This window comes from Drosophila guanche, unplaced genomic scaffold (genome assembly GCF_900245975.1).
Source record: "Drosophila guanche unplaced genomic scaffold, DGUA_6, whole genome shotgun sequence".
Lineage (NCBI taxonomy): Eukaryota > Metazoa > Arthropoda > Insecta > Diptera > Drosophilidae > Drosophila > Drosophila guanche.
The window spans coordinates 1,177,350-1,193,934 of record NW_022995750.1 but is presented as its reverse complement, the minus strand read 5'-3'; the positions used below and the strand labels follow the sequence as shown (position 1 = coordinate 1,193,934).

The 16,585-nt window shown below is 43.8% G+C and overlaps 2 protein-coding genes across 4 annotated transcripts in view; one reads left to right on the top strand and one right to left on the bottom strand.

Moving 5' to 3' along the window:
- The first annotated feature begins 7,782 nt into the window (after nt 1–7,782).
- LOC117585995 (cryptochrome-1) lies at nt 7,783–10,527 on the top strand. Its single transcript, XM_034275819.1, has 4 exons — nt 7,783–8,040; nt 8,819–9,162; nt 9,223–10,142; nt 10,205–10,527. Exons 1-4 carry the CDS (start codon nt 7,899–7,901, stop codon nt 10,419–10,421), a joined length of 1,623 nt encoding a protein of 540 aa, XP_034131710.1. The 5' UTR covers nt 7,783–7,898; the 3' UTR covers nt 10,422–10,527.
- Nucleotides 10,528–13,134: 2,607 nt separating this feature from the next.
- LOC117585996 (phosphatidylinositol transfer protein beta isoform) overlaps nt 13,135–16,585 on the bottom strand; it is a 9,571-nt gene continuing 6,120 nt past the window's right edge. For 2 of the 3 annotated variants that reach the window (XM_034275820.1, XM_034275822.1), the window contains exons 3-9: nt 14,849–14,879; nt 14,650–14,761; nt 14,431–14,582; nt 13,942–14,022; nt 13,616–13,725; nt 13,380–13,559; nt 13,135–13,307 (exon numbers count right to left, since the gene is read on the bottom strand). In XM_034275820.1, the coding sequence (XP_034131711.1) occupies nt 13,169–13,307; nt 13,380–13,559; nt 13,616–13,725; nt 13,942–14,022; nt 14,431–14,582; nt 14,650–14,761; nt 14,849–14,879 (805 nt within the window). In that variant the 3' untranslated portion in view covers nt 13,135–13,168. Of the gene's footprint in view, nt 13,308–13,379; nt 13,560–13,615; nt 13,726–13,941; nt 14,023–14,248; nt 14,327–14,430; nt 14,583–14,649; nt 14,762–14,848; nt 14,880–16,585 lie in introns of all 3 variants that reach the window. The other variant, XM_034275823.1, reaches the window with a different exon arrangement.

Genomic DNA, 16,585 nt, shown 5'->3' with positions numbered 1-16,585 from the left:
TGTGCGATGTTCGGGCATAAGTAGAATGGAGTACGTGTTATGCTGAAAATGCAATTTGCCTTCTGTACGAAATGTACGGAAAATTTATGTAAATTTCTCTCCCTTGACCCACAGGCGCGACTCCACCACCGCCATCAGGAAGCGGAAACAGGAAGTGCGACCATTGTGTTTGTGTGTTCATGTGTGTGTGTGTGTGTGTGAGTTTGCGTGCCTTTGCATGCATGAGAGTGCTTATGTGTGTGTGTTGTGTGTGTGAAATCGCTAAAATGAAAATGTAGTGAAATATGCGATAGAAAAGGAAGAGGTCCACTCGCTCCACCATGAGCTAACAGGGTGAACGAGATGATGGACTATCGGGTTATCCTGGAATGTAGGTCGAATGTAGTTTAGGAATCAATAGAGGTATGGTTGCTTCTACTTAGCTTTAAGTATGCCAAAGTGATTTGATAGGCTGCAGAACAATCAAGCAGCTCTTGGGGTATACAATATTAAAGATGCTTCTGCTATAGTTCTTATATAACTCTTGTTTTACTGTTCCAGACTATACCTTTTCTAATAAGTTTCTAGTTTCTATGCCGTTCTTTTACACTTTTCATAACATTATTTATGCCTTTTCTATACCGTTTCAGAGCCTTTTCCTTGTAACACTTTTCCAGACACTAAATGAATGCATAAAAGATAGAACCATTGAAGTTATGATTTTTCTTTAACTCTTCTCTTAAATAATGACATTTTCCGAGACACATAACAACTGAAGAACTTGTAAATATACCCTGCAAAATATTGACTTCATCCAATAAATATAAATCTCAAAGTACAACCAACAAATCCTTCAAGTAAACCAGCAAAAACCTGACCCCCAATCTTGTTTCTAGTCGCATAAATTGGACTACCCTAAAACAGGGTATGCACATGGTGGTGGAGTTCCCACAAATAAGCCCCTCTGTGCGGATGCAACAACTGACGCGACAACAACATTGGCAGTGGCAGCAACACGGTGGCACGCTGATGGCGCTGGGAGGGTGGTGGGAACAAATGTGTTCACAACGTGGTGTAAATTCGCCATCGATAGTTTTGACATTACGTATACGTAGCGTTGCTCCTGCGTGTCTTTGTGTGCGCGTGTCTGTGTGTGTGTTAGTGGCATTGTGGCGCCCCCCTGCGGCGGCTTTCGGCAGGGGAAACGACACACGACAACAAAAAGAAGCAAACCAAAAAAAAATAGCAGCGCAAGAGAGAAAATTGAACGCAAAAAAAGTTGAAAAATATTGCGAACATGGCCACACACACACACACACACACACACACACACATTGATGGGGCAGGTCTATGGTGGAGCCATAGACGCAGACTAGGAGCCAGAAGCGGCGGCAGCAGCAGCAGTGGCGGCGGCAAAGCCTGGCCACGGGCAAAGGCATTTCCCAGTGTGTGCTGAGCAAAAATGAAAAGCCGCCGGTTAGTTCCAACTGAGCCACAAAACACACACTGTGACTGTGTGTGCATTCGTGTGTGTGAGTGTATCTGAGTGTGGGAAATTGTTTATATTGCATTGCACGTGCCTTTGACATGCCGATCCCCAATGTCCCAGCCTCTTATTAAGTGGTGTACCAATGGCCCCCGCACTCTGATTATTCTCCTTTGCTCTGGCTTTAGGGGGCAAGAAGGTGACGCTGCTGTAGCGTTTATTCAGCAAACAGAAGCCGCCAGCGCTTCGGGGCAGGCCAGACCAGGCCAGCCAGCCAGCAAGCAAACACACACTCAGCCTCGTGCCCGCCCGCTCTCTCACACTCTCCCTCTTGGTGTATGTTTATGGGTGTATAAGTGTGAATTACTGCCCCATAGAGTACTCACGAACACACACAAACACACACACACACACATAGAGGGAGAGAGAGTGGGCAGACTCGCTCTAAGCCAAGTGCGAGATAAACGACAGCATTTAAGGCGACCAAATCTTTTTAGCGCCGCATCAAGCCATTTTTCAATCCCCGATCTAAGCGCAAAGATTAAGTTGTCTTTAAGTCGTCCTAGCAGCGAGAGGGAAAGCTTCGTTCAGAGGTGAACGGGGGGAGTGTGTGGTGTGTGGCGTGGAGCATGGACAGTGCAGGGGATGTGCTGCCTGGCTGTCTGCGGCTTAAATGTTCCTGGAAATAAATTCATTTGCTTTGCTAATTTGTTGCATAAAATATACAAACAAAAAACAAACCCATGTACCCCGTTTTTTATGCAAAGTCCCCTACCTACCCGTACCCTCCCACGTAACGATTTCCCTTGCCATTCCATTGTGCCTCATTCTCATTTGCACCTTGCCATTTCCGAATTTCCATTTCCTACCGGTCGCAAATTGCATGCAACGTCCGAGAAGTGCGATGGGAGCCAGGAAAATGGCGTAGGAGGGCTTGAAAATTAGTTCAGTTCAAAACAATTATTTGAGCTTCTGAATGGGGAGATTGAAGCACGAAGAGAATGGAGAGATTGAGAACGAGAATGCCAAGTAGAAAGACGAGCAGCAAGACGGGAAATGAAGCCTGATGGAAATACAAAAAAAAAAGAAAACAATAAAGAATAGAACAGAAACGGCAGTCGAGACGAAAAGAAAGTTTCGTTTACATAATTTACTTTTATGAATGCGCCCAGGGAGCAGCAACTGACGCTGGAAATAGTAGACTTGCTGCCTCGCGATCTTCTGCTGGCGGCATTTTTAATCAGCGCGAATTTCGTTTGCTATATGTCAGCGTAGCTGGAAAAATGTGCATAATAATATTCATGGCTGACATCAAATTCATTAAGAATGATTAATATTTGTTCGCAGTTTGTGTTTTTTGCCAAGAGCAGCATCAGAATCATTCATTGAAGCGGAATCTCTGCGCTCTTTGCCCCAAAAAACGTTCTGCTTCCAGCCATACAGCGTGACATTTGCTCTGGCTTCAGTGTCTCTTCCGCACATAAATTAATAGTCCTGTTAAGGATTTATGACTGCGAATATATCAAGGATATTAGCCAATTTCCTTGGCCACCAAAAGGGGTGCGCACTTCCTTTTGAGATAAGCTGCTGGCCGGACAAATGACTGGACCTCGGCACAGGACATCAGTTGCGATAATGCGACTTAACGCCACATCGTGAAATGGGGCTATAAACGTGACCTCGTGACCGCTTCCAGCTATTGCAAAAGTTGTTAAAGTTTAACTCCGCCACTCCTTAATGCCATTTTGACTCTGACTCTCATTGTACTCCCTGAAGTTAGTCAAAGAACTGGCCTATGTTTGCACTCACACATCGAATCCCCCATTTAATTAGTCCAACGGATCCCCCCACTGAACAAGTGTTCAATAAAGCGGAACAACTGTTCTGGCAGCCTCGAGCAGGGGAGAAGGAGCAGTAGCAGGAGCAGCTTCAGCTGCCAATTCTGGCTCCTGGCTTGACTTCAAAGGTGGCCTCTCAGCAGGGTACACAGTAGTCCGAGTGCCGAGTCCCTATTGCTTTACATAAATATTTATGCGAGTTAATTTGTCGGCATATATGCCAAAAAGGGAGGACACTGGCAGAGTGGGACAAGGACAGAGAAGGATAACAAGAGAGAGAGAGAGCCATAAAGTCATGGCTGTGGCTGTGGCTCTGCCTCTGTTGGGTGCAATCAATCAGACATGAAACAATATTTACAATTTGAAAAGGACGTAAGGCAATAATAGGACTCGGTTAACTTTACCAATTGACGTCAGTCAAAACCAAGGGTTCACTGTACACGTAAGCCAGCTCTGCTCTGGGTGCAAGGGTTGCGGGTTGGGGGGCTGGGGGGCTGGGGCTCGTTGTGGGCGCAGTTTTTCCTCGCCTGAATGCCACGTCTGTCCGTGATACCCGCAGGTAAATCAAGCAATGCTGCAAGGACGGTCCCTAGCCAGGGCCCCAGGGTATGTTGCATGAAAAGGTGAGACCTCACCTTCATAGAAGGCACTGCCCCTACCCTCTTTATTAATTATACCCTGCATATCCGGCGGTTGGTCGGTCTGCGTTCTACTTGTTTGCCCTGACAAGCGGCGCCTGTTGTTGACAGCCGCCATACATACATACCCCAACCCCACACACACTCACACCCATACAGATACTCACACGTTGACAGACACGCAACCCGTCACTTACACACATATGTGTGTGTGTGTGTGTGTATGAATTTATCCCCGTTTAGTCTGCTGAAGTGTGTGTGTGCGTGCGCGTCTGGCATTTTGACTAAAAATAAGCTATGGCAGAGGCAGCGGCAGCGACAGCGGCAAAACAACAAAAACAAAGAACGAAAAACCAATTACAACAATTTCGCATAAAAATAACAAAGCAGAGCAGCCAGTGGGTCGCCATATTTAAGTTTTCATCCAATGTCCGACTGCAGTCCGATTGCCCTGCCAGAGAGGGTTTCATTTATAATCATGTTAAGTGAAATATTCCATTGAATAAGCTCTGGGCAGGTACACAACGGAGTAGCAGGCATAGAGGAGTTATTAGTTATGGCTAGAAAATAAATATTGTATTAAGTATTATATTTTATATCAGCGATTTACGATTTACATTTGCCCACTAAAGAGACGGATTTATCAATTTTAATACTTAATTTTGGGGAATATTAGAAAACTCTTTGAATGGATGGTGGGGAAATCCTTTTGACAATATGAAAAGATCTTTGTAAGAATAATTAATTTTCTTTTGAACTGGTTTTATTGTCAATTACATGATGTTAATTTTTGAGCTTTTATTTTACTTTATTGTGTTCAAGTTGTAGCCAAAAATGAATTTACTTTTCTTTTTAAAAACATAATAAATATTGTAGAAAAATATGCAATAAAAGTGTGATGGCATTCCCCCTGAGCGAACAGGTAAAAGAAATGTAATATAAATCTCACTTAAGTTAAAAAGGTGGGTACCCTTTTGCATATTAAATCTGCATGCCAGCCAGCAAAAGTTTCCCCATAGAGTAGTTAAGTCCTGTGCCAGGACCCTACCCTACCCCCTTACAAACATACATTCATACATATGCACATAAAATTACATTAAATATTATTGCCCAGACAAATGGCTTTCCATGGGATGGGCGCCGACACTGGCCAGGGCCATGCCTGGCTGTGGCTCGTGTTCCGTTGCTGGTATTGGTGGTGCCACACAAAGGGTCCAATGGTGCGTATGATTGACATATTTGATTGTTTAACTTGTATTAGTAAAGTCAGTAAAGTCCTGCCAGCAGAACAAACACATTCACACAAAGGGGTCAAAGAATAACAATCGGTGGAAACAAAGCGAACGAGAGAGAGTGGGATAAGTGGGATGAGGAGCATGCGGAGCTCTGGTAAAAGAAAACACAAGTTGCATATGGGCATGTATCCATGCATAATATCTATATACACCCACTCCCACTTGAATGTTCTTTAAAGGCGATAGCAGAGTGAGTAATGGATATGTTTTCCGGTTGTTTCGGAGAGTAAATGTTGAAGCTTTCCCTTAATTTCAGTCTCCCCTTAAAGCCCTAAAGTCTGTCATTTCTGTTACGCACTGTCCATGGACACAGTTATGTGATTAAGTGAAATTCTTGGAAAATCTGTGCAGCTGTCTGTTTGCCAGAGAACTACATAATCTCCTTACCGACATGAAAGTTCTCTATTGCCTTGCATATTTAATTCGTTTGTACATGCATACATTTCTCGCATTTGTCAGATTTCTGTCAATCCAGTATGTTAACAATGATTCAGTTGATTCATTTAGTTATGTCTCTGTGCGCACATGTTCACCCTCTCTGAATGTGACATTTCCATGAATGATTCACTCAACGAATAGGCGAAACCCCTTAAAAAGCAATGCCCCATAATCGCTTTACAAAATTGTGATGGATTGTTCTCTAGATTTTATTGTTTGAACTCGCATTTGAAGGGAGGCAGAGTGGCAGTGAGTCAGATTGGCAGAGAGGAGTTGGTTATTGCTACATGAACTGTTACACATTGCCTGAGCTGTCCTGACCTGGACTGCCTGTCCGCTGTTTGGTTCATATAACAGCAACGAGTAGACAATACAATACAATATATAGACAAGAATTCCTTCCCTATATTCTGCCTCTCCCCGTAACCAGCTGCAATCTGCAATTTGTTGCCTCTGCCACTGCCACTGCCACTGCCTCTATGATGTCATGTAACGAAGCAACAGCACAAATGGAGGCAACGGAAGAGCGCAAGGTTGGATGTGTGTGCTCCTTCCACTGATTGCACAAAGGATGCCCGTCAAGTCCTTGGTGACGTGTTGAGCGAAAGAATGAGACAAGCAGCCAGCGTAGCCGTAGCCTCAGTGCACCTGAGCTGGGAGCGGGGCACAAGACACCCAGCTGCCAGTTGCCAGTTGGCAGTTGCCCCCACAATGATAAATCGTGCTAGAAGCAGACACTGGAGTATCCATGTAAACTATCCCCAAGGTAACCGTTGGCTGCAATTGCCACAACAGGAAACCATACATCTCCGTTGCCCGCACATGGCGTATGAGTAATAATGGAGCTGAAATCTCTGGCAATTTTATTTCTTTTCTTTCCTTTTGCCAGTCGCAATCCCAACGACTTCTTTCCCAATCGATGGACGCAAATTAGTTTCATAAAAGCCAGCACAGTTCTGAGCAGATTGTTTTGTGCGAGTCCTTCTCTGCTATTGTTCGTCCTGTTTCCAGTGGCACGGCACTGTCCGCCTGCTCTCTCCTTTTAACCGCACAGAACCCATCAACATCATCATCATCAGCAGCAGCAGCAGCAGCAGCAGCAGCAGCAGCAGAGGAACATCTGAAAGGCTTTGCTTGACTGTTGCATGTACGTACGTAGGTTACCCCTTCCTTGCGTCCCCCTGTTGTGTGTGTGCCAGTACACGTGCGGCTCAGAGCTTTGCAGTTGACATCCCGTTACGCACGTTGCATGCCCCAGCACCAGCTTCAGCCCCTGCCGCAGCTTCTGCTGCTGGCGTTGTCTGGGCAACATGCAAAGTCGAAGTTTTTTGTGATGCATGTGCACAGCAGGGGGTAGGGCCGGAGCGGCGTAGGGTGGATGCTTGTCCATTATGGGGAGACGAGGGTTTGGGTTTGGCTTACCATAGCAATGATTTACACGTAAATTTAGGGATTAGAAAATGCTGCAAGAGGCGTACTTGGGATACCCTGTAATGAATATTTATTTATAGGTTAAGGTTAAGATATGAAAGTGAAAGATGTATTCTAATCCCTGTACTATTTATACTCTTTTCCAGCCAAAAACCTGATTAAACTCCGGTATATACCCTTTCGCAGGGTTACAGAAAAGTTCCCCCGTAAGCAACAGTTGTGTATTGTGCACTGGGTAGCCGCTGAAATGCAGAATCGTTGAGCGAGTGACAGAGACAGCTACAGAGATTGAGCCGGGTGTGGTGCTGGCTGTTCTATGGGGCGGTACGGTGCAGTGCTCACAATGCAACGAACCGTTGGCTAAATGCCGCCACACACACACTAAGCTTTTGTATTGATGACGCGACTTTAGGGGAGAGTATATTAAAAGAAGGGTGTACGCTTGCCAGAGAGCTCACTCCAACGACAGTCGCTGGGTGAAGCTAGTTGAGTTCAAAAACGAATGCAAGGTTTTTATCAATCTGTAAATCAAACACTCCAAGAGTGGGTGTAACTTACCTCAGTATTAATGTAACTTGGGCGCGAGTCCCCGCTCCGATTCCAAGTTCGTTTGGATCCAAGCCACAGTTAAGCTGCTGGCTGGCTGGAATCTCCGCGTCCGTCAACACATTCGTCTATTAGCAACCGGCGCGAGCGCATCGCAAAAACGGAACTCAAGTCTAGCTAACAGCTATTAAAGCGAACGAGAGAGAGCGTTTCCTAGTAATCCCCTGCCTGCAGATTGCTGTCCGAGATGGCTGCCCGTGGTGCAAATGTATTGTGGTTCCGCCATGGCCTTCGGCTGCACGACAATCCCGCTCTGCTGGCCGCACTTGAAGAAAAAGATCAAGGCATTGCCCTCATACCCGTATTCATATTCGATGGCGAGAGTGCAGGTGAGAGAGTGCATGGGGAAGAGCGCAGCTATATTCCATCTCCTTTTCAATTTACACGCTGCCTCCGTCTATGAGCTAATATCGTTTTTATTCTATTCCGCCTTGCATTGCGGTTATCACATTTTTATTTTCGCATCAACTTTCGCCCCGCCAACCCCTCCCCTCTGTGGCGGAGGGAAAGCTCAGCAAATGCATTTTTGCTGGTTGTTGGTTAGAGGAGGGCGAAGGTGCTGCAGGGAAGAAGCGTGGCGTAGCAAAACAAACAGCGCGTTCTAATGCGATTTGTGGCTAGCGCTGGCAGAATTGTAAAATGGGAGAGCGGTAAAGTGGTTAAGTAAATAGAGAGAATTTTGCAAAGAACACGCTAGGAGGAAGCGAGAAAGCAAACGGAAAGCACAGCTGCTGAATAGCATGCACTTTAGAGCGGCTTGCAGCTTAGTGGGAGCGCCAGCGACAAAGAAAGACAGAGAGAGAGAGAGAGAGAGAGAGCTACTAATTTGACCGATAAGAGGGGAGCTTTGCGCTAGCATTTGCGTAAGCAGAGAGTGAGAATTAATTACAGCAATTGTCAGCATGTGTGTGTGTGCAGAAAAGCTGCATGTATGAATTAAAGCAACACTGAGCAAAAGAAGATCGTTCTATTGAATTGATGAGAGCAAGAGAACAAGAATGAAAATTGTTTGATCTTCAAAAGACATGAGAGCGAGATTGAGAGAGAGTAAAATATGAAAACAAATACTCACAAATATGATTACTTCTCCCCTATCTTGACACCAAGGCACCAAAAGCGTCGGCTACAACCGCATGCGCTTCCTGCTGGACTCTCTGCAAGACATCGATGAGCAGCTGCAAGCGGCCACTGAGGGACGCGGTAGACTGTTTGTCTTTGAGGGTGAGCCGACGCTCATCTTCCGCAGGCTGCACGAGCAAGTGCGTCTGCACAAGATTTGCGCCGAACTGGACTGCGAGCCCATCTGGAACGAGCGGGATGAGGCTGCCAGGCTGATGTGCCGCGAGTTGGGCATTGAGTACGTGGAGAAGGTGTCGCACACGCTGTGGGATCCGCGTCTCGTTATCGAGACCAACGGCGGCATACCCCCTTTGACCTATCAAATGTTTCTAGTGAGTGTTTGGTCCTTTGGTGCTTTGATTCCCTATGGTTAAAGTCCTTTGTCTTTGCAGCACACTGTGCAGATTATCGGAGTGCCGCCGCGACCTGCAGTCGACGCGCACATCGATGATGCCACCTTCATTCAACTGGCGCCGGAACTGAGGCAACATCTGGGCTGCTTCGATAAGATTCCCAATCCGGAGCACTTTAACATCTACAGCGACAACATGGGCTTCCTGGCGAAGATCAATTGGCGGGGTGGAGAGACCCAGGCCCTCGCACTACTCGAGGAGCGATTGAAGGTGGAGAGGAACGCCTTCGAGCGGGGCTACTATCTGCCCAACCAGGCGATTCCCAATATCCAGGAGGCGCCCAAGTCAATGAGCGCCCATCTGCGCTTCGGCTGCCTCTCGGTGCGCCGCTTCTACTGGAGCGTCCACGATCTCTTCGAGAATGTTCAGCTGGCGGCCTGTGTACGTGGCGTTCAAATGGCTGGCGGCGCACACATCACCGGGCAGCTCATCTGGCGGGAGTACTTTTACACGATGTCGGTTAATAATCCCAACTATGACCGCATGGAGGGCAACGAGATCTGCCTGAGCATCCCCTGGGCCAAGCCCGATAAAAATCTACTGCAGCGCTGGCGCCTGGGACAGACGGGCTTCCCCCTCATCGATGGGGCCATGCGACAGCTGCTCGCCGAGGGCTGGCTACATCACACGCTCCGCAACACGGTGGCCACCTTCCTCACCCGGGGCGGGCTCTGGCAGAGCTGGGAGCCCGGGCTCCAGCACTTTCTCAAGTATCTGCTCGATGCGGATTGGTCGGTGTGTGCTGGCAACTGGATGTGGGTCTCGAGTTCGGCCTTTGAGCGCCTGCTGGACTCTTCTTTGGTCACCTGTCCTGTGGCGCTTGCCAAGCGACTCGACCCGGAGGGGGTGTACATTCGGCGATATGTACCGGAGTTGAAGAACTTACCCAGGGAATTTATGTGAGTAGACTGATGAACTTTGAAGCTGGGTAGCTGTGTTCCCCATTCGATTCCCTTTTTAGCCACGAACCCTGGCGCTTGTCGGCAGAGCAGCAGGTGCAGTACGAGTGCCTGGTTGGAGTGCATTACCCAGAGCGTGTAATAGATCTGTCGAAGGCCGTCAAGCGCAACATGATGGCCATGACTTCGCTTCGAAACTCTCTGATCACACCGCCGCCACATTGCCGGCCCTCCAACGAGGAGGAAGTGCGCCAGTTCTTCTGGCTGGCCAACTACTAGACGATATCTACTATTATTATTATTTTATCAATGTTCAAAATACCTCTGCACACATAAATGTATGTCCTACTCCTCACCAACGTATACGAATAAATAGTAAATTGTCCGCTCGTGTGTCTGTATATATTATATATAATTAATAATGCTTTATTTTCATCAATTAAAATAATTTCTACAATACAATTTGTATGGTTTTTTCGTTTTTTCGTTTTTATTTGGGTTTTTTGTTTTATATTTTGTATTTTTAACAGCTTATAACTTGGGTTTTACTCATGTATCAATTATCAATTTGTTTGTTGTTGTATTTTGTTCAGCTTATGTCAAAAATCATTTATGTTGTATATATGTATAATTATTATTATCATTTGTGTTACGTTATCAAATTATACGTTAATTAACAGCATTAATTAAATAGGGTTTTAATTTAGTTTCTGTATTTATATTTTTTTGTTAGCTTTAGCTCGAGAAAAATTGAACGCGAATTTATTTCAAATATTGAAATCGAATTGGATTTTTTATGCAATGAGAATGTATTAATTATATTTCCTTATAATTTGTCTAAATTGTGGTGTATATTTTATTTTAATGCCTACAATTCTGGTATTCGTTCGATCTAGTAGATGTGAGGGTATGGGTGGGGTGTGCTGGTGAGGGTGGTGCCATATAAATGAAGTTTATTCTTGATATACGTACTGGTTACATGATGAATGCTGGATGGGACCTATAAAGGAGTTATTGTTTTGAAATTTGAGTCCCTCGACAGTTTTGTTGTTGTTGCTACAAATCAAGTTTGGAGTTTTAAAGATTTAACCTCGAACCGGCCGAGGATTTTTTAGCACGTTAGTAAACACATTTAGAGAATGCACACACACATTGAGTAGAGAGGAGAGTTATTCAAAAACGCACACATACGTACTGTAGATAAGTGCTATAATGATTCAATCAACCAATCAATCAATAACCAACGAACCAACTAATGAACGAGAACTCACACAGCAAATAACAATTTGAGGCAATTTGTATACGTTATGGAATCGAATATATATTGTATGTATATTAATTGTATATATCTCGTAAACGCATTTCGCTTTTTGCTATTATTATTTTTAAAGTACTCCTCGATTCAAGTGTATGTATGTACATATGCTGATGCATTCACTATATATATATGTATTTATTTTGTATATATCTGAGTGGCTATCGTATCTGTGTCTCTTTCTGTCTGTCTGTTTGAGTGTTGAGTGATATAAAAATAAAAGCTGCTCCCTCTTAAATGGAGTATGCAATATATATTCCCCCACTTAAATCCTCTTGATGCCTGTTCCATTTCCATCTGATGATTGCTGTCTGAATGCTTTAAGCTTATGAGGTTCATGTATATCCATTTTGTATTTAATCTTTGTGTGTGTGTGTGTGTGTGTCTGTAAGTGTGCTTTAAGATCATTTAAAAAGCTTTGTATTACTTGATATTTCTGTCTGTTTTTCGGTATAGATTTTTAGTTTTAAAATGGACGTTTCATAGATAAATATATAGATATACACGGTTATCTTCCTTCTTCCTCTTTTTGAGCAGAAAATGTAGCGGCAGATGGTAAAAAGTTCTTTGAAGCATTTCGAGATACGCGAGATTTGTGTCCTGTGCAGAGTAGGAATTTGATTGGATTGGATTCTGTGTGTTTGTCTAAGGTGGTTCTCTTTTATTAATATAATTTTAGGCATTTTTATCGAGTAGATATTGGCAGTTTTCTAGTGTTTGTTTATGCTCGAAGAAAACTATTGGCTATCACGATCCTTGAGTCAACCCAAATGAAAGGCAAGTAAGTGTGTTTGCTCTGCCCATATTTGACCCCAAAACACCACAGAGCCTCGACCTTTACTCCGCTTCCTCCACCTCCACCTTCTCATTCTCGGTAGATTGTTACATTGACTTTTTGAAATGCAAATCAAATGCAGACCACAGGATGCATTAACCATGAATGCAAATAAACCCTGCCTTCCATGGCATGTACATATCTTTTGAGACAATCTCAACAATCTAATCTCTTCTCTGTCTCTCTCTCTCTCTCTTTGTCTTTATGTCTATAGAAATCGCATGTTCAAAATGCTCTGCTCTGCGAACCCGCTCCAGGCTCTCCCTGGATTGATTTCCTTCCCTTTCGATTCTCATTTATATTCGTTCCTTTCGAATGTGGTGTGGTTGGTGTGTGGCTTTTGTGTTTAACTTTTTACATTAATCTGTCATTTGGTTTTATTCTCAAAATTTATACAAAATGCAACTTAAATCAACTTCCATATTGAATTCCATTACAAGGAGAAGGAAAAACGAATTGGGAGACAGAAAGGTGCGTGAGTCCCTTCCGTGAAAACATTTTACATACGGTGCAGCTTGGGTTCGATCCTGCAAATGTTTGTTTTTGTCGGGTGCTCTATTTTATATGTAACTAAACTTTTATTTTTAATATTTTTTATACTTTCTTGTCATACACTTGGTGTTCTTTTTGTTGTTGTTGATGCAAGCCACGCATTCAAATTGCTTTCATTTCGTTAATGCTTTTGCTTTTCGATTTTCAGTTTTGCAGTTGGTGTTTTTTTTTCCAGTTTTGTTTTTGTTTTTATAACGTACATTTATTTATGCAATTTTGTATCTTCATTTTGTATTTTGCTTTGCCTTTTAGTTTTTGTTGTTTTACTCCTTTTTACAATACACATTTGTTATTTTGTTTTACAATTTTCTACTACTAATATATTTAATCGGCATCCGCACGCATGCCCCGCACTTCGCCCACCTGCCGCGCCTTGTCCAGCTCTTCCTTGACCTGCTCCTCGATGGCGCGAATGTCCTCCATTGTTAGACCGTACCAGCGATCGGTTGAACAGAAAACTTGGCTATAAAACACACACAAAATACAATTAATTAATGAATACTTCAGCGTGTATTTTCATTTAACGATCCTTTACCGATGGAAGTTTGTGAAAAGGCGTCGCTCTGACTTTTGTATAAAATTCTCTACTCTTGTCTGCAGGCCGAACCATTTGAACTCGCATGTCACCAGCTTGTAGCAGGTCATCACGGGATCCACACGCTTTTTCCAGTCGGCACCAACCAGAGGGCCACGTCCCGTCTTCTTTGACTGGTAGCTGGAAAGAGAAAGGCGAATTAAAATTGTGTGCAAAATAAAGGAAAGCAGTCTTACGTGGTGGGATCCTCTTCGGACTTGAAATCTGCAGGCAATATCGGATCATTGGCAATGTCAATGTGCACTATCTCGCGTGCTTTCAGCTTATCCGGCGTCAGTTCGTGCACCTGCAGGGAGATCAAAGTGGAAAGCAAGCAGAACAAAACAGAGAGATCTTAAGATAGTTTCATATTCATTGTATTGGAGACATTGAAAGCGTTTCTAGATACAAACGAGAGACACATGCACATGGATAGGTAAACAAACAAAAGCAACAAACAACACAAGAAAAATATACAAATATATAAATCATTTAAAGGCCATGACAACCGCACAACACTCACATTCGGTAAATCGCCAAGGTCATTGTTAAAATGATTCGATTCAATAGTTATAAGAAAGTTTTTGTTCATATAGCCAGGATTCTTTTTAACAGAAGAACATAAACAGTACAGATCACAAAAGCATAAACCAAGCCAAAGGAAAACGTTAATGGGAATTGCATGACGATCGATTGATTTGATTTGATTTGATTTGATTGATGTTAGTCGTTATATTAATAGTAATATGCACGCGTATGGGTATAATGAAAGTAAAAATAAAAGAAAAGAACAAAAATTAGTTGTGTTTTGTCTGGGATCCGACACTTACATTCTCTGAATCGCCCGCATCGCCGACATGCAGGGTGTCGATGATTATTTTAAAGGCATCTTTCATGAATTTGGGATTCTAGAAATTCGTATAAATAAAACAGATTTGTTGGCATCAATCTAATGATATCCCCCAATCCTCTAAAAATATCCTCCTTTACATTCCCCCATCACTCCATTTACCGTGATAATCGTTCGACAATAGGGATAAGCATTCCATGCCTCCTCGTGTATCTCCAGAGAGCCCTTGGGTGCCAATAGTCTTATGTACGCTGGAACTTTTGATTGCAGATGATAGATCTTATATGTATATTGACCTGAAGTGTATTTGCCACCTGCAAAGAAGAGCATGAATTATTAAATGATCAACAGATGCAGCTATCGGGATTAACTTGCACTCACCCAGCAGTGGAACGTTGTCGAATGGCTCATTCTTTAATACCTCAATGCCCTCGCCGCCGCCTGTGTTCTCCTTTGACGCCTCGGCCACTGAGAATAATTGTGCAACTTGATACTGGAAACACAGACACACAAAAGAAGAAAAGTTTCATTAACTCTGTGAGATGGAGGGGTTACGACCCTTGCGGCTCTCCTCACTTACCTCTTCCACAGTCAATGGCAAAGTCACGCGGCTGCAAAGAGAAATATCAACGAGAGAGCATAAGTGAATGAAGGCATAAAAGGTTACATGATTTTAATTAAGTTTTACATATAAAAAACATTTTTTTAATTAAATGCAGGCCGCCTGTGTGGATACAAAGGTATTCTGATACTCTACTGGAGGGTCCAAGGGGTATGTGGGGTTTCACAGAGTGCAGAACGCCAGAAAGCAAAACCCACAAAACCCATTCGCACACAAAATCTTGAAAATAACTTTATTTAACAGCTACACAACCACAGAACACTTAGCCACAACTATTCTAAAGACATTCTGAGCACTTTGTTTAACTTAAAGATACACACAAGCATATAGCTTTATCTAAAAGATAAGCACTTTGATGGGGCAAACACTTTAGCTGATAATTGCCACACTTTCAAGCGCCACTCGGGCGTATGAGTATCTCGAATCTCTGGCATTTATCGTGCATCATGTATCTGTCTCCAGATGCTAATGAGAGCAAAGTTGTAGACACGTTCAACCTGCAGCATAATTTAAATTCTCGCATTTTAATTAAAAGCAGACATAAATATGCATTGACCGAAAATAGCCAGCGAAAAAAGTGCCTGCCCGCCTGGGCTGCCTGGCAATATTAAAATTCCTCAAAAGCATTTCCATTTTCATGCATGCGAGTGAAGCATGAAGCAACAACACATAAACACATTCGTCCTCTAATTCCCGAAAAAAGGGTTGCAGATGTGGCTGCAGGAAGTGCTGTGGGTCCTTCGCATAATTATGCCACAGCCTTGAAAGTTGTTTTTTCGCATGACATTTGTTGCGGCTGCTGCCGCTGTTGTCGTTGGGGGACGGAGAAAATTTAATTGCACACACAAATTTTAGCCAGAAAATATTTTCAAGAGGGGAAAAACACACTGTGTACGGTGCACGGTTATTTTCCTGAACATACACTCAACGAAGTGGAGTTACTCTTCTCTGTTCAACAGTTTTATCCAATAGCCAACGCTTTCGAATCCTCCCAAGATTGACTACTCAGCAAGTCCTCTGCTTAAGCTAAGGCAAATCCTCAGTTATGAATCTAAAACTCAACAAAAACTCCCATTTAAACTTGATTGTCAATTTGCCCCAAGGAAGTTCCAGTTTTGAGCAACATTCAAGTTATTTTTCCAAGAAACTGCAATCTAGCCCAAGTCTGGGGTAAAATGAAAAATTTACACAGGTACGTAATAAAGGGTTAAATTGCTCCCCTGGTGATAATGCAGGAAGAAAGCCTTGCGCATTCCACAACGAGGTGTGAAGCAAAGCTTTTCCTGAGCCATAAAGCCACAGCGCCCATGCCCCCCGTGCCGCGCCAGCCACAGTCGACGTCTTGGCGCCACCCTGCAAGTTTATGAGCTGTCATCTAGTTTTGCTGTTGCCTTTAACCCCACTTCTGTCGTCGAGCACATAAAAACCCCACAACAAAAAACAAAACACGAGGAACAATCAAAGTGAGCAGAAGATGGCAGGGAGAGAGAGAGAGAGACAACTTTGATACTTTGTTTGACGAGGACTGCTGCCCTTGCTGCTACTGCTGCTGCTTCCAGACGCAATTAACCTTTTGGCCCTTCTGTTGACACTTGTAATGATGTGTTTCCTAATTGCCATCCGAATAGAGCAACTGGTGGGCGTGGTCGCACCTTTAATGTGGCGTCGGCGATGCCCCGGAAAAGTTGCCTCAAC

Excerpts from the sequence above, each read along its gene's own strand:
- LOC117585995 (XM_034275819.1), top strand. The coding sequence starts at position 7,899 with ATGGCTGCCCGTGGTGCAAATGTATTGTGGTTCCGCCATGGCCTTCGG. Across the intron at positions 8,041-8,818 it reads ATTCGATGGCGAGAGTGCAG|GCACCAAAAGCGTCGGCTAC; the intron begins GTGAGAGAGTGC and ends CTTGACACCAAG. Across the intron at positions 10,143-10,204 it reads AACTTACCCAGGGAATTTAT|CCACGAACCCTGGCGCTTGT; the intron begins GTGAGTAGACTG and ends TTCCCTTTTTAG.